Source organism: Sorghum bicolor, chromosome 10 (genome assembly GCF_000003195.3).
Source record: "Sorghum bicolor cultivar BTx623 chromosome 10, Sorghum_bicolor_NCBIv3, whole genome shotgun sequence".
Lineage (NCBI taxonomy): Eukaryota > Viridiplantae > Streptophyta > Magnoliopsida > Poales > Poaceae > Sorghum > Sorghum bicolor.
In genome coordinates, this window is record NC_012879.2 from 1512463 (window position 1) to 1537102 (window position 24640).

General features: G+C 44.2%; 3 protein-coding genes across 3 annotated transcripts; all 3 read left to right on the forward strand.

The window, feature by feature from the left end:
* On the forward strand, positions 1687 to 5866 carry LOC110430688 (probable E3 ubiquitin-protein ligase XBOS36). The gene is made up of 8 exons (XM_021448495.1): positions 1687 to 1908; positions 1999 to 2256; positions 3870 to 3929; positions 4152 to 4223; positions 4366 to 4730; positions 4857 to 5000; positions 5099 to 5205; positions 5285 to 5866. The coding sequence occupies exons 2-8, from the start codon at positions 2080 to 2082 to the stop codon at positions 5578 to 5580; spliced, it is 1221 nt and encodes a 406-aa protein (XP_021304170.1). The 5' UTR covers positions 1687 to 1908; positions 1999 to 2079; the 3' UTR covers positions 5581 to 5866.
* On the forward strand, positions 16811 to 19589 carry LOC8068374 (V-type proton ATPase subunit e1). The gene is made up of 3 exons (XM_002436351.2): positions 16811 to 17065; positions 18309 to 18356; positions 19286 to 19589. Exons 1-3 carry the CDS (start codon positions 16968 to 16970, stop codon positions 19347 to 19349), a joined length of 210 nt encoding a protein of 69 aa, XP_002436396.1. The 5' UTR covers positions 16811 to 16967; the 3' UTR covers positions 19350 to 19589.
* Positions 20214 to 21937, forward strand: LOC8069047. Its single transcript, XM_002436352.2, has one exon. It carries the CDS (start codon positions 20229 to 20231, stop codon positions 21567 to 21569), a length of 1341 nt encoding a protein of 446 aa, XP_002436397.2. The 5' UTR covers positions 20214 to 20228; the 3' UTR covers positions 21570 to 21937.

The following is a 24640-nucleotide window of genomic DNA, read 5'->3' on the forward strand; positions in this document are numbered from 1 at the left end:
ACAGGCGGTTTTTTAGTCGGGCAAGCCGATTTATTTCCACAAACGTTGTTTAATTCAAACCGCCTATAAAAATTATATTCCACCGCCAGCGTAGTGCTTCTTTGTAGTAGTGGATAGAATGTGTTGGTAATAGTGAAATAGAATGTTTCCTCAAAAAATAGTGAAATATAATGAAAGGTATATTTTCGGGTTATTAATTCCTTGCGTATGGCAGCAATGGATCATGTAGAAATGCAATCGTTATTTCTCCAGTCAACGTGGTAATTTCCAAGCCTTGAGAATTAACGCGATGATTTTTTGTTGGCCAAATAAAGAAGATAATAATATATGCTCACGTTTCATTTGAACAACATGATTTGACGTAGATCTTCAAATACGATAAAAAATTGGTGGTTTGGGTTCATATTCGAAATAAAGTGCCACGATATATAGTATTTCAGTAATTGTACCATCGTCACTGATATGTTTTTAAAGTAAAAAGTGATGGTCAAAATGTGTAACCAGATCGAGTGAATAAACTTTGATCACATCTAAAATTTGTTTGTACAGTAGATAGGGTACAACAAGAATGTTTTTTATTCATATGTTCTCTGTTAAGGTAAGGGGATGTTTGGTTGGAGGTGATAAAATTTAATGGATAATGTAGTATTTTCGTTTTATTTAATAATTAGTGTCCAATAATAAACTAATTATGCTCAAAAAATTTGTCTCGCAAATTATTCTCTATCTGTATTTTTAATTTTGTAAATAGATTATATATTTAGAACTTAATGCATGTATCCAAACATTTGATGTGATGAGTGAGAAAAAAATCAGCCCTAATGAAACAAGGAGTTATGTCTCTCGTACATTGGGACGCACAGAGAGTATACATGACTTCTCTTCACGTTAGCCCAAAAGTTTTCTGTCTCTGTTTTATTTTTTCCCCACATGCACATGTACTGGCTAGTACTGTTGAGCTGGCCATCATCAGAGGTGTCATATCCATTGCGAAAACCGCTTGCACGATCGATGCATTTCGTTTAACATCACGTCCATATCAAAATTAACCCACCGCTTCCTCCATACACACATTTATAATCAGCAAATCCACAAGGGCGTTCCTGCAAAACGGACCACACACTTTTCTAGTCAATACTGTACACACTAGTTACCTAATGCCTGCCTGCCCAGCTAATTGATGTAATCTCATATAAGTAGTATTCACCCAGAGAGCTAGACGAAAGAGGTTAGATAGATGACGAGAGGGAAAACCTCTCATCTCAGCCATTGCATTAGCCCTTGTTTAGTTCACAAGGTTTTTAGTTTTTGGCTACTGTAGCACTTTCGTTTTTATTTGATAAACATTGTCCAATCAAAGAGTAACTAGGCTTAAAAGATTCATCTCACAAATTACAGATAAACTGTGTAATTAGTTTTTATTTTAATCTATATTTAATGCTTCATGCATGTGACCAAAGATTCGATGTGACGGAGAATCTTCAAATTTTTTACGAACTAAACAAGGCCTAGTGGTCAGTCTAGAGAGAGTTTTTTTTTAAAATAATTTATAAGACAAATCTTTCAAATCTGGTTAATTTATAATTAAATATTAATTATTAAATAAAACAAAAAAACTACAATATCTATTAAATTTTATTAGCTCCCAGCAAACAACCCTTTAGCCAGTGTCGTATTCGTATAAGACCACCAGAGCCAGAGGGCAGGGCAGAGGGGCAGGGGGAGGCTAGCTGCCGAGCGGAGGCGTGTAGTGTACTAGTGTAGGCGTAGCTCAACAGATCGAATCGCCGCCAGGCCAGCATCTAGAGTAGCTCGCTAGCTTTTTGCCAACGCCCCGGCCGGCTCTGCTGCTCCTCGTCCTCGATCACGTTTGCAGCGTGATCGTCGAGCGCCTCCCCTTGCAACAAGGCAAGCTACTCCTACTCGATCGCTAGCTAGCTAGTTGCTGCAACTACTCGAGCTATCTACTCCTAGCTAACTGCCCAGCCGCGCCAGCAGGTACGGTAGAAGAAGAGGTAGCTCACGGGCGGCCGGCCGGCGGCGGCGGCGGCGCGCGGGAACGCATATATATATATATATATGGGCAACGCGCTGGGGTGCACGGGGCTCGGCGAGCGGCTGGCGGCCGCCGCGAGGGACGGCGACGCGGCGGAGGTGCGGCGGCTGCTGGAAGCCAACCCGGGGCTCGCCCGCTGCGCCGCCTTCGGCAGCCTCAACTCGCCGCTCCACCTCGCCGCCGCCAAAGGCCACCACGAGGTACGTGCCGACGGTGCCGTACGCCGGAGATGCAGCTGTTGTTCGTGCTTTTTTTTTTCTAAACACTTATTTTAAGCTGTTTTTCCCCCTTTCATAAAAATATAAATAGGGATAAAGTCGAAGAAAGTAGGTTATTGCACTCTTTCATTTCTCTCTCATCTATGCATTGAATTAGTTTATCAAACATTTTTTTCAAAACAGCTCAGCTTTATTTAGAAAGTTGCTCATTAAACTATTTGTAGAAAAACAGTTTTATTAATAAAGTTGAGCTATACTAAACAAGTCAACACACTCTATCTCTGATTTTTTTAATTTTTTTTACTACTACTAGTATATATATATATATATATATATATATATATATATATATATATATATATATATTATAGTTTTGCAAAACATCTGGTAGCAAAGTAAACATCATAGATTGTTTATTGTTTTTAATCTTTGTTCACCGATCTTGCTTTTATATTGATTGGTTAGTGCGTGCAACTTCTAGTAATAGGGACAAAAGAAAAAGGCAGTGTTTAGCAGTTTGAGCTTTAGCTAAATCAATACGCCACGTCTTGAGCTTGAGGAAGCGTAAACACAAAGATAGAGTGTATGAGCGTTATTAGAGCATATCCCTGACAATCTTTCCTTGTCTAAATTGACTTTTAGGTACGCTGCTTCTTCCTGCATGCATCTCATCAAATGTTCCGTGTGTGTGTGTGTGTTATATTTTTTAAAAAATATAAGCATCAGTTTATTTCCGCTGAAAAAACGTTGAAAGAAATCTCGCTCCTAAAAGAGGACTTATATTCTCTTGTCAATCAAACTTTTTGAGGTAAATTCGTGAGGTGACACCAGACCTAAAAATCTTTCCAAAACCATATATAGCCACACATCCAAGATCAAAAGATTATTTCGTTATATTAGCATGTGACAAACCAAGGTACAACCCGTGACGTGTTTTTATTACGAAGATGTAACGTTGAGCAAGTGGCCTACTAATGCGGATTACTATTTCTACACGTTGTTGTCGCCTGGTGAGCGATGACGATTGGTAATAGTAGATCCAGCCTTTTTGTTTGTTTGATTGACTCGCTCATCATTTTCGTCCTTACAAGTTGATTATTTATATCTATATAGGGTGGCACGCAGAATTAATAACTTGGACAGTGACACAAATCTACCACCACACGTATTTTTCCTTGCAGGGAATTTGAAAGGCCTGGCCTCGTTTCCAAATAAATGCTTTGAAATCTCCTCATGTTGCAAACATTTGCCCACGCCGGTGGGCAACAAAATTAATGGAAAAAAAAATAAACCGAAATGGTTTTAGTTCTTGGGTACACTCAAAATATCACACTCGTTCGAGGAAAAAAAACGCATCAGTAGACAATCAAAGCAAAAAGGACGTGCGTGACATTTTCAGACACAATTAGTCAGCTGACGTTGATCAAAGTCCCTACGAAAAGAAAAAAAATCGCTGCCAAAACGGTTGGGGCGACGACGTATAGTACCCTCCAGCTGAGCATCAACAATCAGGCCCCTGTTGTCTTGTAAAATTGTGATTCATTCGTTCGTTCGTCTTAATCCAACTTCTGTATTTAACAATGTTCTATCACCAGATTGCAGCGTTGCTGCTGGAGAACGGAGCCGACGTGAATGCCAGGAATATTTACGGTCAGGTAATTCAATTAAACCGCTCTGATCTAGCCAACGCCATTCGTTATCTTAATCCGTAATGAAAGATCGCACGGCTCGACAGTCCGAGTCTAAGTTGACCGTTGACGTTTCGAGCCGTGCAATTTTAGCTCTGCCGAACATTGCCCTCGTTCGGTTTACGGATGTGTTTAAATTCTGTCAGCCTCATGTTTTTGACTCAAAAAAACACGTGGATCAAATTGCAGACGGCGTTGATGCAGGCCTGCCGGTTCGGCCACTGGGAGGTGGTTCAGACGCTGCTGGTTTTCAGATGCAACGTGAGTGAATGCAGCACAGTGCTGCTGACAATGCTAGATTTTGATCGCTGAAATTTGCAATGCTATAGGTAGATTTGTGTGGTCACAACTAACTGATGGTGGTTTGACTTGGACACGTACGTACGGGGGGCCGGCTGAATAGGTGTCCAAGGTGGACAGCCTGAGCAGCCGGACGGCGCTGCACCTGGCGGCGGCAGGCGGCCACGTCAAGTGCGCGCGCCTGCTGCTGGCCGGCGCCGGCGGGAACAAGCTCGTGAACAGGGCGGCCAGCGGCGGCGTGACGGCGCTCCACCTGGCGGCGCTGCACGGGCACGCCGACTGCGTGCACCTGCTGATCGACGAGCGCGCCGACGTCGCCGCGCCCACGCTGCCCTGCGCCGCGTCGCCCATGGCGTCCATCGGAGCCGGGAGCACGCCGCTGCACTACGCCGCCGCCGGCGGCGAGGTCAAGTGCTGCCAGATCCTCGTGTCGCGAGGAGCCGACAGGACCGCCGTCAACTGCAACGGGTAATAATATGATTGGATTCTTTTCTTTCTCGTCCGTCCGTCCATGTCGGCGGCGGCCAGTCAGGCAGGCGGTCACCGTCCTCCTCCCATAGTCCCATGACGCTCGGATTATTCTCGGCTAGTCAGGTGGCTCCCCGTGGACGTGGCTAGAACGTGGGGGTGCCACTGGCTGGAGCACGTCCTGTCCCCCAAGTCTCACCTGCCCATCCCCAAGTTCCCGCCGTCCGCCTACCTCTCGTCGCCGCTCGCCAGCCTGCTCACCATCGCAAGGTATAGTCACGAGCTGTGGAAATTGGAAAAAAAGGCAACTTCGTTCTGATCTGACCGCGGATGGATGGTTTGGTACTTGGTTGGTGAACCACGAGCAGGGACTGCGGCCTGGTTCTCAACACGACGCCGCCGGAGGTCCTGGACGACGACGGCGGCGACGCCTGCGCAGTCTGCCTCGAAAGACCCTGCACCGTCGCAGCCGAAGGTTCCTTCGTTAGTCTCTAGTTAGTTACTGTACAAATCACTGCTTGGAGATGCTAATCTTGTTCGTTGGTTCATCACAGTGTGCGGGCACGAGCTGTGCGTCAAGTGCGCGCTGGACCTGTGCTCGGTGATCAAGTCCTACGACGTGCCGGGGATCGCCGGCACCATCCCGTGCCCGCTCTGCCGGAGCGGCATCGCCTCGTTCAGGAGACGGGCGGCGGACGAGGACGAGCCTGACGTGAACGCCGGCGGTGGCCGACGTCGCGGCGCCGGCGGCGACCATCAGGCGTCGTCCAGCCCGGAGAAGAAACGGAGCACGGATTCGGACCAGGAAATCCTCCCCCTCTTCTTTACTCCTCCCGCCGTCCTGTCCTGACCGGCATGCATTTACAAGATGCAGAGAAGCTACTTCGTCAGTAGAAATCTGCAGGGTGCAGTGCAGCATGGGTAGATATAAATTTACACAGCAGAGACACACAGATTGTTTGGTTCTGTTTGTTGATGCTTGCAGACGGCATCGGTGGATGTTTATTTTATTTTTATGGTGGTTCACATCACATGGCATTAGCTAGTGTAACATATTGGTTTGTTGTAAAAAGAAGGAAAAACATTCTTTTGCTGTAAAAAAAATGGGGTTGGTTGGTTTCGGGCGTTTTGACTCATGATCCTTTGCTGCACTCCGAATAGCACTTTTAATTTAAGGACGAATTGGTGGAATGGGTACAGGATTTGTCAACTGTATAATGTGAATGAAACTTTCATTATATATACCTATATATAAACTCTGCTTGATGCAAGCAAGCCAAATTTTACAAGCACTGTTGGAGTGCAGTGTGAAGGTAAAGGTTAACATCCCAATTCAGGTAAAAGGAGATATGGTTTGAGGATTTCTTTTCTTTTTCTTTGAGAGAGACAGTGTGTGGCTTGGGAGAAGCAGAGCACAAGCATGTATTGGACTATAGGAGTACAGTACAGGTGCCTCCTCTTTGTTAATGATGAGATTGACGTTCAGCAGAAAATCGCAAATCTGAAACTGAATCTTAGCACTAGAGCCTGCTTCAGCATTAGAGTTGTGTCACCAGCTCTTCAGCAGGTTCGGCCTGCAGGAGATCAAGCCAAGTCCTGAGGTCGCGGTCTTCGCCCAATGGTGCCACAGGGTACAGACGATTACAGGTGGGGACTTGCATAAGTGGTTCAAAACTGAGATACACATGTGGTGCCATGCATGCCGGTGCCAAGGGTCTGGTGGCTTTAGAAACCAATAATAGGGTTATGGTCATTCATGATATAAAAAAACATAAAAGTAAGCTAAAACTGCGACTGCAAGGGCAGATGCAACAAACTTCATTCTCTTCCTAATACAATGAACACAGTTCTCCTGCGTATTCAAGAAAAAAAAAGTAGCATTTTGGAATATAGCAACAGCTACACGGAAGTGGCGCTGAGCCGATATCGTGGCCCTGCCAATTTTGCAGGTTGTGTTTGCAAATTTTTTGGAAGTGTAAGACTGCAATAACATCTGCAGTTCACAAACTCAACTACACAATTTATATCCGTAGTATATGACTGCAACTGCAATAGGTTGTCGCTGAACTGTAAGACCCATAGGAACCGCCTCAAGCTCCACCAAAGAGATCCGCAGTGAGAGAACTAGCAAAGGTGTCGGCTGCTGGTTGTGGTGGTGGCTACTGAGAAAAGTGTACAAACCGAGGGACAAACTACTGTGGTTTGTGGCTGTCCAAAAGGCTGAGGCTGAGGGCCAAACTGCTTCTGCCACTGTGTGGTGCTGAGAAGTGAGGACGAAGACTGACCCCAGGGTGGTACTGACCACCATATATATCTGAGGCAAAACCTTGTCCATACATGTTTCGCTACTCGGTCTGTCCCCGAGCTACAAGTGTCTCAAAGTCTGGGAACTGCTCAGGCTCACTCTATATATGTCTGTCTCCTCCTCTGAGCTTGCCGGAAACACATCTAAACTAACATGCATCTTAAGCTCCTTTAGGTGTCTCATGTTCTCTCGGATCCTATGTGAATCGTTCTTTCTTGCTTGTCTCTCCTTGTGCACCTTCTCATGTGTGCTCTCTTGCACATAGAGAAAAATGGTCTTCAGAACTTTACGATGGACGAGGTGTCATGGTTCCTATCTGACCTAAACTTTGGAGAGTCCCACGCACCTGCTGAGGTGCTAGCTGCTATTATGCCTGTTGCTGTGGGTGCTGGTGCCTGCTGCTGTTGGCTCACCATTGGGAGCTGGAGGTGGAGGTATAGTGGGATTCTTGGTTGGCAATAATAGAGGCTTATGCTTGACATCATTCAGAATGATCCCTATCAGATCCTCTGCCACATTCTCTAACATGATCATGATGTAAGGTGCCGAGCCACAAAAGTTATGAGGGCTCTTTGATATGATCTTGATCTCCTCCCACACAAAGTCAAATACACTAAAAGGTGAGGCGCCCTCCCTCATCCTAGCAAGCAAATTTCTGATGTAGTTGGATACATGAGTATCATATATCTCTCTCTCTCTCTTTCTCTCGCTCTAAGATAAATTGTCTTCAACATCCTATTCGGAGTGGAGAAGTAAGTGTACAATACATCTACATTCCCAAAGTTTCCTTGATTTGCAGCATCATACATGAACTTGGTCCTTGATGCATCTAACGCATGCTCGCTGTGAATCCGAGGACAACTCAAGTCATTGCCACTAAAGCCAAGCACCTCAGCAAACATCTCATATGTAATGGAGTAATCTTGTCCTTCAAGTCTTCAATGCAGCTCCCAATTTCTTTGTCTTCATCAAAGAAAGCAGTAGCGAAGAACTGGGCTATCAATCCAAAAGTGTCTAGGTATTTACAAACCTGGCCTATTACCGCAATTGCACGTTGATAGGGAGCCTAGACAGACAAGCGTGAGTGAGCCCAACACCTTGCTAGAAAATCCTGCAACGTGCCTCTATTCCTTGGTCGCTACCCTAACCCTAGTGTCATTCTCCCCACAAATCCTTCGCACAAGTGACTTTTCTACAAAGAACGATAACTAGGCAAACTTGTTAGAATTAAAGGGGGCCCTAATAAGTACTACTTCTAACTTATGATTTAGCAAACCTAGGGTGAACGAGAGCTACTCAACCTAGTGATCAAGAACAACTAAGATATATCACTAGAAAAGTGAAACAACTAGCAAGGCAAACAGCCTAGAAAGACAAGTCCTACTCTTTCTACACCAAGGATTGAATTACACAACTGTAAAGCACAAGTGTAGAATGAGCAAAGCACACAAAAGAGGATGGAACAAGATATATCCTCATGGTTTAGTGATCCGACTTGCCGGCCACCTACGTCCATATTGAGGCAAGTCCAAGGATCATCGCTCCTGCAAACTGATCATAGATCAGTTGGTTGTTCCTTGTGGCGGAACTTTTAAGTCCTCGATTTGGCATAGGTGATTGTATTTTTCTAGATTTATTTCAGGATTTAACGGTGCTATGCTTTTAGTGGTAGGCGTCATCTCTGTCGACAGCGAGGCATCTGTGGTGACTTCGTGAATCTCGAGATCTGTCGCTTAGTTCTTCAGAGGTGCTCACAGAGGTAGGGTTTGCATGGTGTGTTCATAGGGGTGAGTGTACGTGTGTATTGTGGGCATGTACATTATACTGCGTAATTCTAAAGAATGATCGTTGCTCCTCCAAAAGCACAACAACCTTCAAGGCTGCCTCTAGCATGAGCACTTGTGTATGAGGCGGCTCGATCACAAGTTTCTCCAACAAGCCTCGATATCCACTATAGTGTTTATCCGCCTCTCCATCAACAATGAACCCATAGCCCCTCACAAACTCCAATCGAGTGCTTCACAGAATCACCGTCGCTCCAAGTTGTCTAGGTGGTAGCAACCACCAACAGCAACAAGAAATCTGCGGGGACACAAACCACTATTGTCACTCCAATCTTACAACAATGCAGTCTCTAGTAATAAAATGTGAGTGGAGAGGTTTCTTGAGCTCTAATGAGCATGGGGTCAATTAGGAGTGCCAAGAGAGCTTACATGTCCGACCACACCCTCTATTTATAAGCCAACTCAAGAAACTAGTCATTATCCACTTAATGGGCAGTCTTCATACTCACCAAAGGTCTCCAATGGTAGCACCAGATCCCCAAATGGTCATTAACAACTGTGTCAAAATCTAGCCATTAGGGTATCTAAACTCCGATGACCACCAAACAATTCTGGTGTGATCTCAAGCCAACTTTGCACGCAAAATAACCTCTCTAGGATTTTTACGGTACCTTTAGTCTCTAGTGTCCTACGTTGGAGGGTTTTGGTGCTCCTTTTGAGACTATGCCAGTGCTACTATTATATGGGATGTTTGGTTGGGGTTGTTAAAGTTTAATAGGTACTATAACATTTTCGTTTTATTTGACAAAATTATTGTCCAATAATGGACTAATTAGGCTCAAAAGATTCGTCTCACAAATTACTCTTTAACTATATTTTTAGTTTTATAAATAGTCTACACTTAGTACTTCATACATGTGTCTAAATATTCGATGTGACGGACGGTAAACTTTAACTCGTGAAACCAAACACCCCCTTAACGAGCATGGAAAGGTGAGGTTCACACTCATAACACCGTGCTACTGCCCTAGAACGTGCAATTAACTTTTATTTTCGTCTATATTTAATACTCTATGCATGTGCCACAAGATTTGATGTGACGAAAAATCTTGAAAAGTTTTTGGTTTTTAAGGTGAACTAAACAAGGTCTGATTATAATTGTTATTATTCCATAAAACGTAAACAAGGCCTGATTATAATAGGATTGTTATATTCCATAAAACGTACGTTCTCGATCGATATGCAGAATCCGAATCGGAAGAATTTGACGTCGTATTGGCCCTTATACAACAAATATATACAGAGATATATACTAGGGCATTAGCACGGCACGTTTACTCGTATTAGGACCGTACCGGCAAATGCAAATATATCTGGCCCTGGCCTGTAGTGCTGTGCAGACTGCAGACACAAATTGCTCGCTAGCAACAACGTAATTAATATCATCGTTGCACCATGGCAACGACGCCGCCACCGACGAAGCCGGTGGCGGTGACGACAACGATCGGGCAGTCGCTCATGTCCCGTCCTAAGAAGTGGGTCTTTGCTATCTTGATCCAGCTTCCTCCCGTCGTCGTCAACGCCGCGTGTGTCTTGTACGCTTTCCCCGGCGGTCCGTCCTTCTTCGTCAGCGTGCCATGGCGGCTGGCGCTGGTGCTCGCCTGCTGCGCCTACCTGAACGTGCCCTTGCTCGTCAGCTCCTACGCGGACCTATATGGGGTGCAAAGGGTAACTTTTAGGTGCACTTCCAAACCTTTTTGATTCAAATATTTGTACTACTTTTTAAGTTTTTGAAAGAAGTAGTATAAATATTTGAACTAAAGAGGTTTAGATTTAGAGGTGCACCTAATCATCACTCATTTGCACCCTAGACCTAGACCTGTACCTGCCGCGCACGCCGGTGGCCGTCGTCAAGAAGAAGACCAACGTAGGCATGTGCGTCGGTGCGGCCGCTATGGGCGTGGCTTGTGTCGCCATGGTCCTCCACGTCAAGGACACCCGTGTCTTGGCGGCCTGCACCGCCGTCGTCGCCACCATCATCGTCGGCCTTGTCTTCTTTTGGGTGTGGCTCTATCGTACCTACAGCGGCGACGACACATCGTTGGATCCGACTCCGAGTGGCGATGTTGCACGTCGTCTGCCCGTCTAATAATTAAATGGGTGATGATATATAGGGTTTGTTTGGCACAACTCAACTTCATTAGTAAAACTGTTTTTTTAGAAAATAGCTTTATGAGTGATTTTCTAGATAAAGCTGAGTTGTTTTGAAAAAAGTATTTAGCAAAATAGTTTCACCAACTACTTTATGCATAGTTGAGAGAGAGAAATGAGAGAGAAAACTGCAATAAGCTACTTTTTTTTCAGCTTCAGCCCAACTTATGTCTTTGTGAGAGGGGGACAGCTTCAACTATGAAACTGTTTTGAAAGTGTTTTGCAAAAAAACATCTTACGATAGCTCATGAAACTGTTATGAGCTGTACAATGTCTCGATCATTGCACTTTTACGGATAATAAGTTGGTTTATACTAATCGACAAGTTATTTCAAGCATATATATAGTCCAACAATTGCTTATAATTTTTAGTCGAGGGCACGTATCAACACTGCCTCTGTTTTGGACATGGAGTACCTTTAGTTAGTATTAAAAACAAATACTCCCTTTATACCCATAAAAGAAGTCGTTTAGAACAACGATATAGTCTCTAAAGGCTAACTTTAACTCTTTATTTTTATAAAAAATATTTATCAAAAAGTGGTATATGTATACTTTTATGAAAGTATTTTTCAAGCAAAATCTATTTATATGGTTTTCATATTTCTAAATTCAACAACTTAAAAGTTATTTATGATTTATAATCTTAATATTTGACCCACACTTTGTCCAAAACGACTTTTTTATGGGTACAGAGAGTATGCAGCAGACATTTACGATTACTATATATCCATCGTGGACTTTCCTGCATGTACACCGACCAGGTCCCACACGCCAGCCTCAGCGGCGGCCACATATATCCAGGTAGCTGCATGGAAGGCACCCCGTTTTGACTAACGCACTACCTTCCTTTTCCAGCCGCTATTCCTATTCCTCGTCGCGACGCGGGAAAAGCCCCCGCGCGCCCATCACGACCTGGTCGTACCGAACCGAGCTCGCTGGTCGACATCATCGACGGCAAAAATTCCACCGGTTTTCCACGGCTAGTCGTCGTCTCCGATCCTCCTTTGATCCATCCGTCATGTGCGGCCGTACGTGCGCCCTCACCGTGACGCAGCGCTGGCGCCCCACGACGACAAGGGCATCCCGACGACGGCGGACGCGGCCGCGGACGACGGCCCGGACACCGGGATGCCCATCGCCACGCGGCACCAGCCCTGCTGCACCGGCGTCGTCGAGGCCGCGGCGGCCGGCACTGTCGGAGCTGCACCTGCTGCAGCCGTCGTCACCGGCGCGTCGTCGTCGCGGAGGCCGAGCACGCGCACGGCGAGGTGCACGACGCCGTGGCCCCACGCGGGCGTGCCCGCCGCCGGTGCGCCCCCGCCCGCGGCGCGGCGCGGGCAGCGCAGCGAGTAGCTGAGGCGGCGGAGCGCGCGCGGCGGGCGGAGGCCGTCGAGCACGTCGGCCGCGGGGATGCCGCACCAGCCCAGCGGCGTGGCGCCGACGAGCCTGCAGGCGGGCTCGGACAGCACGGAGACGTGGACGTGGGCGCGGCCCTCCAGGAAGCCCGCGCCCACGGGGACGACGAGCGTGTCGCCCCACGCGTGCTCGCCGCCGCCGCCGCTCCCCGCCGCCACCGCCGTGCTGCAGGCCGAGCCGGGCGCGTCCGACGACGACACGGTCACGTACGGCCGCAGCCGGCGCGGCAGCGGCGAGTAGGACGGCGGCAGGCGCAGCGAGTCCGCCGACAGGACCGTCACCTCCAGCGCGACGCCATCCAAGTACCCGCCGCCGCTGCCGTCGACTCCGCCGCCGTTCTTGGTGGGCCGCAGGAACCGCAGCGACGACGACATGGCCTCGTCGATCGTTGCGGGATCAGCAGCAGCGGGCGGTCCGGCAAGCGGTAAAGCGGGCGGGTGGCCTCGCGTGGCGGTTTATACGGGTGCATGGCGTGGAGAGGAGAGGGTGGGAAATTATGAGGGAGGCGGGAGGAGGACGAGGAGCAGCTTCGTTGGCCCTCTCTTGCATGGGGGGCGCGCGCGAAGCCGCACAGAAGGTTAGGGTAGGGAGGTTAAACTAGCTAGGTGCCGGGGGGCGGGAGAAGACGCTTGGCGCGCGTTAGTTCTTGGCGTCTTCGCGGAATGAGATCGAGCTCGATCCGGACGATGGCGATGGCGACGGCGACAGAAACCTTTCTTCTTCTCTAAATTCTAATTCGTTTTCTTCTCTCGGGAGGAAGAAGAGGTCTACTACTCTAACCAATGAATTGACTGAATCAGTTCTCGACGCCTTGTCGTAATAAAATAAAAGTTTTTGAATTCGCCTTGTCCGGGCGGCGGACGGTACGGTGCATTATTGCGACTTGGAATTAATTGGAATTCAAAATTCAAATCAAACCGTCGGAATTGAATTCAAAACAGGAACGTGCGTAGGAGTAGTGCGCAGCCTCTGGGGCGGGAAAACGTGTATGTACAGTACAGGGTCGGCAAAATATTATAACTAATCCTCGTGGATTTGGAACCTACGTATTGACTTGTGCTGTACATGTGACTGCTGTTTAATTTGACGCCTCACAGCGACGTACACGTCCTACCTAGTTCAAAAGTCAAAGTCAAAACCACTCTATGCAGTAGTATAGTGTACACGTACGTAGATAGAAAAAACTAAAATAAGCGGTAAATAAACGTGACGGCGGGTCAAAAACTAATTTTTCCCGAAAGGTCGATGTAAAACATTACTTTCGAATAGACGAAGAGGGCAAGTTTTAATTTGTTTGTTGATATATATTGTTGATTACGTGATTCTCGTGGTTACATCAGCAGCAGCAGGACGTGTGGCAGGCATTAGGAACACTGCACATAGGTAGTAGGTGGGGTCAGTGGTTACACACTAACACACCTGACCAAGCTAATCATGTGAGGTGGTGGATATTTAGTATTGGGAAAACTCCATGATTTCTCTTGCGTATCGTTTTAATTAGGCCTTGTTTAGTTCACCGCAAAACACAAAAGACCTTTCAAGATTTCTCGTCATTTCGACTCTTGCGGTACATGTATGGAGCATTAAATATAGATGAAAATAAAAATTAATTGTACAATTTACCTATAAATCGTGAGACGAATCTTTTAAGCCTATTTGGACAATGTTTGTCAAATAAAAACGAAAGTGCTAGGGTGTCAAAATTCAAAAAAAAAAGATCTAAACAAGACCTTATTTTCCAAAAAATTTTTTAAGATTCTTCATCACATCGAATCTTTAGACGCTTACATTGTACATTAAATATAAATAAAATAAATAACTAATTACACAGTTTGTCTGTAAATCTTTTAAGCCGTCCATGATTGGATAATAATTAACAAATACAAACGAAAATGCTACAGTAGCCAAAACTAAAATTTTTCCCTAACTAAATAAGGCCTTAGTTAAGGATGGAGATGGTCCTCCAAATGGATATCCGCGGTTATTTTTTAGTCTAACTAAATGAACTAGATGAAAAAAAATAAAGAAAAAAATTGTATATTTAGTTCATTAAATTAGACTAGAGAAGAACCGAGGGTATCTATTTAGAGCACCGTCTCTATCTTTATTCTTAGTAGTGGCAGTATGCATGATTATTAGCACCAAAAAGGTGTTTAAAAAATGTAACGTAAAACGACCTGCTGTTCCATTTAAACCCACCAATATTGTTAGCCTTGCGGTGGCACATTGGCATCTCACAAGACCCAACTAGTCATTACTCTCTCCATTACATATATTATATATAAGACATTTTGGCTTTCTATATTATATTTTTTGTTACAAGCCTCAAAGGATTTCCCGTGCTTTTATGTACCTCTTCTTCCTCACACATGAGGGATCATAATCCACAAATACAACTAGCCGCATTTTGGAAGGCCTAGGACAAACTGGTTGTTGATGGGTTGTCAAGACTATGTATATGTTTGTGTAGTATTTAGGTATAGTCATGTCCTTTCGTGATTGAATAAAGTGATCCACTAGTTTTCTTATTTTCTTTATTTTTTCTCACTACCGGGCAAATGTTTGTTAGGTAACATTGCAAAAATTTCCAACACCTATACTTGGAGGAAAACATATATGAATATATGAGCTACCCTAACCAATTAGCAATAACTACAAGTATTAGAGGTTGGAGCTTTCAACCTTGTACCTTGATGTCTAAAGGAGATTAGAGTTGAAGAGTCCTTCCCTGTTCTTTCACAGATCATTGTCATGGCCACAATGTCATACTTGGTCTCAACACTACCTCTTGCTACACATTAATAAATTTATCTCTGAAGATAGCATAGAAGGAGCATGTGAGAGCATATTCAATGGCAAAAGGGCCAATGGAAATGAGTGGGCGAGGTGGTGAAAGGACTTATGGTTCTATCCCACATTGAAGATTTAGTGATTGATGGAGTTGGATCCCAATCAAACCGTCAAATGGGTCGAATGATTTGTCATAAGTCCATTCGGCTAAAGTTTAACACCTCTCTTTACCTTTGTTTTTAGGAAGAAAGCAAAGTATTTTTATTTGGTTTCTAAAGTGGAGTGGGAAACCAGATTTAGAGAAGTTGGAAAGATGTTGTATTGTTGATATATGCCTCTTAGCTTCAAAGACCTACAATTTTCTTGAAAATGTCGTCCTTGACACAAACAATGCTCATGACAAAGTTTTTTGTTTCTGTATTTTAATTCATTTTTCACAAAAGTAATCTTAAAAAATGAGAGTAAGACATAGCCTTTTGAATTATCAAAGATTTAAATTCTGCTACTTCAATTGGCAAATTTTTCCTTTCTAAATTGCTGAAGATTGTTTTCCACGACGCGCATCTTAGAAATCATAAAATTTCCTGATGGAGTTCGAATGTTAATAAAATATATGAAAATTATAGACTTTGTATCTTACAACATTTTTGTTTGAAGCTATCGTGAGGCCAAACATAAGCGACATAACATTCTTTAAATCTAAACATTGTAACAATTGCCATGACACTAAGATGGGTTAAAATGAAAATTTGTGATCTACATATGTACTCCATGTGTTTAAATTATAAGTCATTCTATTTTTTTAAGTACATAGTTTTTGCACAGTGTATATCTAGGTACATAGTAAAAGGTATGTACTTAGAGAAAACAAAATGGCTTATAATTTCGAACCAAGGGAGTATGTCTCACTGATCTCTATAGTTTTTAGATATTTTTTGTCTACATACGTGATAACATGAAAAAAAATACCTTTTTGTTTGAAATTGCTCTATGTAAGGAGTAAATAAATCTGCCTACCCACATAAAATCCCAAATTTAAAAGTGAAAGAGCTTGACGATATTTACAGCTTTTTTAGGTTATCAGCTTCTCATTTCAACCCAACATTGTGCCAAAATTATTAAATACAACATTCAAATGTACAAATACGGACCTTACCATCATATTAACAATTTAGAAACCAAGATACCTTTAACGAGAAGGTTGTGAGCTTCAAAGCTATATATATATGACCGTGCTCTATAATTTCATATAAATTTTATTTCTATGTATCCCATTTGAAAACTTTTTGATTTTTATGAGACACGACGCGTAGAAAAGTGAAAATATTTTTAACTGAACTGGTGGAACAAAAATCTTGCCATTTATACTATACAGCATTTACTCGAACAGTTGTTACTACAAAAACTAATTATGAAATATAAAAATAAAATATATTTTTTTAGAGAAAATAAATAAATAAATATACTGCAACAAAAAGTGAGACCGTCCCCGGCCCATAGCCCATTCTGCGTTGCCGCTCCAAGCCCAGGAATCAGTATCTCTTTGCAAGAGTCCATCTCGAGCCCGGAAGCACGCACGTGACGTGGCTGGCAGCAACTCCCTCCACCATCTCCTTCCCCTGCAGCACCTGTCGCGTCTCCCTCCCCGACCGAGCGATCCAGCGAGAGGGAGCGAGAAGCAGCAGCAGCCGCCGGAGGAGCTCGCCGAGGCCGCCGCCGAAGACGACCATGGGGTTCTGGGTTACCACGCTCATCTTCCTCCTCGCCGGCGTCGCCGCATCCCTCTTCACGCTCCTCTGCTGCAACCGCGGGCCCTCCACAAACCTGTACGCCCCGCTTCCCCCCCTCCCTCCCCTTCGATTTGATGCAGCCGGTCAGTGATCCGGTGTGGTGCGCTTGTGGGCTTGGAATTAGGCATGAGGATTTGGGACTTGGGACCCCGCGTGCGAGATTTGGCGGGTTTGACCGCAGATCGATCGATTGCGGTGATGTTGGGTTAGGGATCACGATCTAGATTTGGGTATTGGCTTAGTTTTGGAGAAGATTTTTCTTTATGAGATCCGGTGACTAGCCTTCTGTTGCAATCAAGCTGATTGGACTCAGGTTGTAGGAGCTGTAGATGGGGAAAAAGCCCCAAACATTGTTCTAGCAGACCTACACTTGTTCTACGTTAGCTTGTAATTCGTCACGTACTAGTATTTAAGTTAGCGTCCAAGTTTGAAGCTAGGTTTTTGTTACTCATGCACATTTTAGTTACATTGCTAAGATAAATTATAGGACTGCTATAAGAAGGTTATGCATACATGTCACTGCAGATGAATATTGCTGGCACAATTTGATGTGCACAAATATGTTAGGCTAGTTGGTTCAGTCTTGAAAGGTTAATGCCAGCTCTTCTGAAATTCGGCATGGAAGAGCCTTGGCTAAACTTGAATGCGTTAACTCTGAATACAGAGCACATTTTAGCCACTTGTACATGCAACTAGTACATGGGAACAATGGCACTTCATGCATTTTGAGATCTAAGTGGGAACATGGGGCTTAAAAGTGGCACATTATGTACATGAATCACAGATCTTAGAACAGCATCAATGGCTAGAGTAATAGGTGTGTGCTTTTATAGTTTTTCACAAGTTATGTTCTGCTTTTTCCGCCCCTTAAAATTGGTAACAGAAAATTCTCCTCACTATATAGATTTAGGATGTGAAGGGGAAGAACTGTAGCCTCTTAAGTTTGTGTGGCTGCTTTAAATCACTGTAACAGTTGCACTTATGTGCTTTCATGGATATTATATAACCCATTTCAGCTTCTTAGTTATGAACTTATTATTTGCAAATATACACCATTTGTTATTCTTATGTTCTTTCTTTGAGATCTTTTACTTATTTTCAGCAATCATCCTCGAACTTTTCTGTTACTATCTGGCTATTATTATCTTTGTCTTGCAACAATTTTGGGATGTTTCAGAAATGACAAGTTATGAGTGTCCTTATTTGTAACTGTTGACTAAATTATAAATGCCTGAAACTATAGCATATTGATTCAAGTTCTCTGACTTATTTTGTGCAGATTCCATTTGACCTTGGTGACTACAGCTGTAATTTGTTGTTGGATGATGTAAGTTCCTATCCATGCTTTATTTTACTTCATAAAGTTGTCTGGCTGTTGAGGTTACTGACAGCTCAAAAAGTATCTGAAAATTGGGCGCATGTGAATATTTAGGCCGCTTACATATATGAAGTAATGAATAGCAAACGTACTGAGCCAAACTGACGTCTTATGGTTAATAGCCTATTTTCGAAAGGATCCTATATGAACTAAACAGTGTTTTGTAAGGCCAACAGCAAAACTGGGCAAATATGATGGGATGGTCACTAATGTCCCAGTAATATACAGTTAATCCTTTTTAAATTAAAAAAAATGCATAATTTCATCATGCTGTTGATTTGGTAAACAATCTTTCAACTAGTTTTTGTACTATAAGTGTGCCCACTTTAAAATTCTATTGATCATGCAAATACAATCATAATGAAAAGTTTGTTATGCATTCAACATTCATTTTTTTACAGAGTAACTGTTTCTTAATTAACTAGACGAAGGATGTGGTGGAAGTGCTAGAAACTGGAGACATAGTTCACATTTTCGGACTGCACCTTTTTATCTGAGTGTTTTTGTCCCTGCTTTCCAGGGGGGTATGTGTAGTACTCCATTCCAAACTATATGACGTTTTGGCTTTTTTAGATACATAGCTTTTGCTATGCATTTAGATATACACTATGTCTAGATATATAGGAAAAACAATGTATGCAGAAAAGCCAAAACATCTTATAATTTGAACGGATAATCATCTATATTAGTTGGAAAGATGGAAATGACATCAAAAGGATGTGTAGAAGTTTCTTGAAAAATTTCCCAAAAGATGACACATGTTTTCTGCTACTTATACCTTCATCCCTGTATCATTCAGTTTTTTGCTCAATAAACACTCTAGTGGTATTGCGGCTCCTGCATTCTTTCGCTAATTATGTACTAATGTTTCTCTGTAGGTATGCAATCGTTTACCTTGCTCAGATGAAGCCATTGATCAACCCCATCCTGAGCGGAGAGTGAGCTCTGTCTCTTCATTAAACAGAATGAAAGCTAGACCTGCTGTACCATTATTCAGTCTGTGAACTTTCTATTCATTTTGGCGCACCTGATGAAATAAATAAACTGCCATGAGTTTTTTTGCTACTCTGCACTCCAGACATTGAGGAGGCTCGCTGTGATTAGTGTATGCAATTGTATGATATACGCAATAATAAATATCTATGTGTCGCTCCTGTGCTTTTATTGGAATGTTTTTTGTCACGTGATTGTCTGCTTGAATTGGAATTGGGAACATAAAACGATGTAGCACGATTTGCTGTTTCAGTGGGTGATTTTGACTTTTGAGCTAAACATTTGTTGGTGGCACTGGTACACTGCTAATGTCTGCTACTTTCATGATTGAAAGTTGAAAGTACACCTGCAAAAGATGTATTGTTTGATTGACGTTTAACGATGACTTGATCCACGTTTTCCACATTTTTTTTTCTAAAGCTTCATGGCCCAGCTGCGACTTGGCGCTTCGAACAATAGAGTTGCCATGCGATAGTACGTTAATACCAATCGCATCTGCACATGGTCTTCACAGAAGTTTGTTTATTTATTTATTCTTGTTAAAAACTGTTAAGCTTTTTGAGGAAAACTGCCGAGTTTTCTCTCGAGCTATATAGAAGTGACATGCGATTAATACCAATCACAGATTCACTTTATATGGAGCGAATTTCATGATATAACAAATCAAGCGGCATATAACTTAGCAAGAAGAGAGATGCAGTCAAAGTAAAATTGTATTTGGGACGATAAGCCTTTCGTTTTATCCTTGATCTTCTTGTGAACGATTGAATAAAGTCAGCCATATTGTTTCTATAAAAAAAAAAACCAATCACGGATTCACCTCTGCACATGCGCCTTGACACAAGCAGCCCAGATCTGAAGCCCACAGGTTTTTGGCCCAAAGCCCATCCAAGCCTTTTTGTCCATCTCCCACTCCACTCTCCTGTGCTTGCTGCAGCGTCCCTGCTTTCTCCTTCGACCCACCACTCAGTCAGATCCAGTGATCCACCCACCTACCAGCTCCGGCCGCCGGCGATGGCCGTGTCCTTGCCCTTCCCCGTCCCGATCCCGCCGGCGCTCCTCCACGCGGCCGCGGCGCTCGCGCTCGCCGTCGCCGCCCACTTCCTCCACCTCCCCTCCCTCTTCCTCTACGCCCTCCACACCTACATCCACCCGGACGCCGTCCCCTCCAACACCCCGCGCGCCGTCCTCCGCCCGCCGGGCTCCAACGCCGGCCCCACCCAGGGTTCCTCCAAGCGCGGCGCCGCCAAGGACAAGGACCCGTTCGACGCCACCTCCGCGCAGCTCTACCGCCTCCGCCTCTCCCACGCCACGCTCGCCACCCGCCCGCACTTCGCTGCCTACCACCTCGCGCTCCTCCTCCCGCTCGCGCTCCTGCCGCCCGCGCTCCTGCTCCCGGCCGCCACCGCGGCCTCCCCGCTCGCGCCGCTCGTCCCCGCGGCCTACCTCTTCGTCGCGCTCCTCCGCCACGTCGTCGTCCCGTCGCCGCGCCCCGCGCTGCTCGCCGCCGCGCTCGGCGCGCTCCTCGTCACCACCCTGCTCTCCTCCAGCCCCTTCGCCGGCGCGCTCGCGTCGCTCGCCGCGCTCCCGGCCGCGCGGTTCGCGCGCGCGTTCTGGCTCGGCACCGACCAGCCCCGCACTGCGCTCGCTGTGCTCTCATCGTCTGCGCCGGCGCGACTCATCCTCCACCTTGCCGTCCTCGTCTCCTCTGTGGCCACGATCCTACGGTGCTGCGGGTTCGTGCATAGCGCGGAGCAGGAGGCGACGCTGCTCGCCGCCGCGGCTGGGCTGCAGCTGCTGGCGGCGCGGCCGGCCGTGCAGATGTACCTCAATGAGGCTGTGTTCTGCTGGTACCAGCGTCTGCATGCGAGCCGCGCGCCGGACACCGAGTACGGCCGGGCCAAGGTTTTCTTGCACAACCACCACCTCTGCGCCGTGGCCACGCAGCTTGTTGCGCCGCCACTGCTCGTGCTGTCGCTGCTCGCATTGTGGCGGGTGCAAGGGAAGGACTTCTTTGAGGGCGTGGAGGGTCTGTACTGGCTTGTTGGATGGTCTGTTGCCATGAAGGAGGCGGCATTGCTTGCGGCCCGGTGGGTCGTGGCTGTATGGTCGGCGGCGACGGTGATCACGCTCGTGTGCTACAAACGTGGATGGTTATTCGTCTTGTGATCGATCCTTTCTTCGTTTGTTCCCTGCCTGCGTGATTGGTTCATATGGAGACTGGAGTTGTGTACTTGTGTTTGATAGAGCGAGATCCCAACCTGGATCTCTGGAGTTTTGGTACCACGCACAAGTTTTTTGTGTGCACTGTTTTGTTGCAAGAGAAATATTGGATCAAATTCTTTTGATTTGCTTGTGTCTGTTCTTACTGGAGAAACAATTTGAGGTCAGATTTTTTTCTCCCTTTGGGGTGGAGTAATGTAACAGAAAACTGACTGGCCAGTCACCCTGTTGTACCCTTTGATTGATGGATATCAATGAATCATATTCTTCCTTTTTATCATCAGAATGCATATGTTGAAGAATATCATGTCACATATTTATCTATGTGATTTTGACTACTTTGTGTAATTTGCCACTTCGATTTCAAGAAAGAAAGATGCTTTTGTTTTGCATGCTTCAATTAGGTATGTTGCGACTGCATCTTAATATGTATCCTGATTCTTGAGTGAAACTGTCAACCATATTGATTCAGCCAATGCCACAAGGTAGTCTTATAAAGATTCTTTTTTTGTGAAACCAACACATTATTTGAAATGTCATAATTTAGGACGCTTTGTCATGACTTCTGCACAATTTGTTCAAGTTTTCCAGTTACCTTATTTTGCCCAAATGTTCACATTCGCACCTGTAAAACATTCATGTGAAGAATCAATCTTAGCTTTCTACATATGTGCCTTGTCCTTGCGATCTTATAATATGTAAATGTTTTGAATTTGGTATGAAATTTATGCTCATTCTGATCTTAAAGTTTTGACCATTACCTAAACTCACATTCTAAAATGAAATGATTCATCACTTAATGCTATGCAGTCTCTCTCGTCTCTCCTGTAGTAGTTTTTAACAGCCTTCTTTGGTGGGGAAACAAAAAAAGAGGAAACCAGAAACACTTGTGTTTGCATTGCACAAGTGTTACTTTACTGCCTTCCAGTCTCTCCTTCACATACTTTTGACAAGGTTGATTATGCTTTAACCACCTATTGTGTGCTTACTGAGAGTCTAAGCCTTCATCATCATCTTGCGTCTTTCAGCTGAAAACCATTAAGCATAATCACTTGGCAGTCACATATCATTAGGCTTAGTTTATGGTTTTGCAGGGTGCTGGATGTTGGAGCACTATGTTGATCTACATGTTGTTCTTTGACCTGATCACTTACCTAGTTTCTATGAGCAAAGATTTGAGTTGATCTACATGTGCTTCTTCATGGCAAAAAATGCCTTTCGGTCAGTGCACGCGCCCAACTCTCTTTTGCATTATTACACCATGCATGCTCTTGATCTTAGCCAAAAAGTTCAGGGAAGGGGATCAAAGTATTGTATTGTTATGCCTAAAAGGAACAAGTATGGGGTGCGTGTTTCGATGGAGTCCGCGAAGAATGGTCCAAGGTCCAAGTCTGTATGCACCAAGGAAGAATCTTAGGGGGTGGAGACGAGCATACTATTATTGTATATTTGTATGAGCAAAACTAGAGCTGCTCTGATTTGGAACACACTGTTTCTGCATACTTAGTGGAGAGTGGGGCAGGATTAAGATACAGTCATCGTCACCAGATCATTTGCCATTGGTTTATGTGCGTGTTGGAAGAGCAGGTGACAGCAGGAAAGGAAATCTGATGGAATCCCTTATCCTTGGGGATTGCTGGTGCCATTCGAAGTACACTTCTAGTCCACTATCTCTCTCCTGTTTCAAACTTATGTTGCAATTAGTGTATTGTTAACTGTTATTTTCAGTGAGAGGATCATAAATTAAGTATAAGAGAAGCCGAGATAAGATGCCTGTATAGGAAGATAACTGAAGGAAGCTGATGACAATGATGAAGAAACCAGTATTGATTGATCAAAACCAATTCATCTGGCATGAATTGCCTTGATTTAGATACCCAATCACCCACATGGTTCTTGGTTTTGCATCTAGTATTATTACTGCAAAAAATGATATCTGGCAGGTATCTTACCTTGATTTGTATAATTTGTTTTAGTTGTATAATCTACATGAGAAGATTAATCATGATCAGCACTAATATGTATACAAAAGAAATGCCTATGTGTAAAATTATGTATTTCATCCTGCCGTCAAAATTTAGGATGGGCATGTGTATCTTTACATCCTACAGATTTTTTTTCTTACACAACATGCTGCGTAGCAGAGTAGGTCCTCCGGTAGTCATACTGCTTTCTAGGACCTATAATAATAAATAAAAAATAAAGAAGAGAGGAAGGATTAATTGGACTCTAAACAAGGTGCTAGGATTGAGCAATGATTGCAACAACCATTTGTAGCCAAATTGGGCATCACCTTCATAGCTGATGCAGCATCTATCGCCATTTGCAATTGTTTATCACCTATGGCCTCATGCCAAATCTTAGCACATTTTGTTCTATTTTCTTGGCTTTAGCATAGTAACATAGGAACAAAAGGCAAAACAAGAGTCAAGCGTATTGTTGCTCAGAGGGGATCCATCAAAGTGACACCTTACCAAACCTTTTTGATGCGATTGAGAAATTGGGTGTACTACTTCTACTGTTACTGACCAGAGAGATTATGACATTTTGTTGTAAATAAACTCTAATAGCTCGAGCAGCATTTACAGTCTCATTGACCAGCCTAAAGTACCTGTAAATAAACTGAAAATGACATGGTTTGAAGTTTCAACCAGTTGATAGCAAAGTTGATGGTGCTCTACTTTGCTTCAGGGAAGCTGAGAAAAAAAAAGAACCAAATTATTACAAACCTTATCCTATTACTATTCTGCACCAATAATGGGAATATTATTTTTCATAAAAACCATCTCCTATTAGTGTGGGAGAGATTACCTTTTGCATCAAGAAGATCTTCATGGGACCCTCTTCCAGAAAAGACTCCAATGAATCACAAGACAAGAGAAAATGGAGGATCACCTTGTACACTTCATTCCAATCTCTCTTTTATCTAGAAGGTTTTTTTTGTGCAGAATCAAATACCTGATTTTTTATGTACAGTATATAACTGCATGATTTTCACATGATGTTCCTTTTAAGTA

Excerpts from the sequence above, each read along its gene's own strand:
- LOC110430688 (XM_021448495.1), top strand. The coding sequence starts at position 2,080 with ATGGGCAACGCGCTGGGGTGCACGGGGCTCGGCGAGCGGCTGGCGGCC. Across the intron at positions 4,224-4,365 it reads TGCTGGTTTTCAGATGCAAC|GTGTCCAAGGTGGACAGCCT; the intron begins GTGAGTGAATGC and ends CCGGCTGAATAG. Across the intron at positions 4,731-4,856 it reads ACCGCCGTCAACTGCAACGG|GTGGCTCCCCGTGGACGTGG; the intron begins GTAATAATATGA and ends TCGGCTAGTCAG.
- LOC8068374 (XM_002436351.2), top strand. The coding sequence starts at position 16,968 with ATGGGGTTCTGGGTTACCACGCTCATCTTCCTCCTCGCCGGCGTCGCC. Across the intron at positions 17,066-18,308 it reads CGCGGGCCCTCCACAAACCT|ATTCCATTTGACCTTGGTGA; the intron begins GTACGCCCCGCT and ends TATTTTGTGCAG. Across the intron at positions 18,357-19,285 it reads GTAATTTGTTGTTGGATGAT|GTATGCAATCGTTTACCTTG; the intron begins GTAAGTTCCTAT and ends GTTTCTCTGTAG.
- LOC8069047 (XM_002436352.2), top strand. The coding sequence starts at position 20,229 with ATGCGCCTTGACACAAGCAGCCCAGATCTGAAGCCCACAGGTTTTTGG.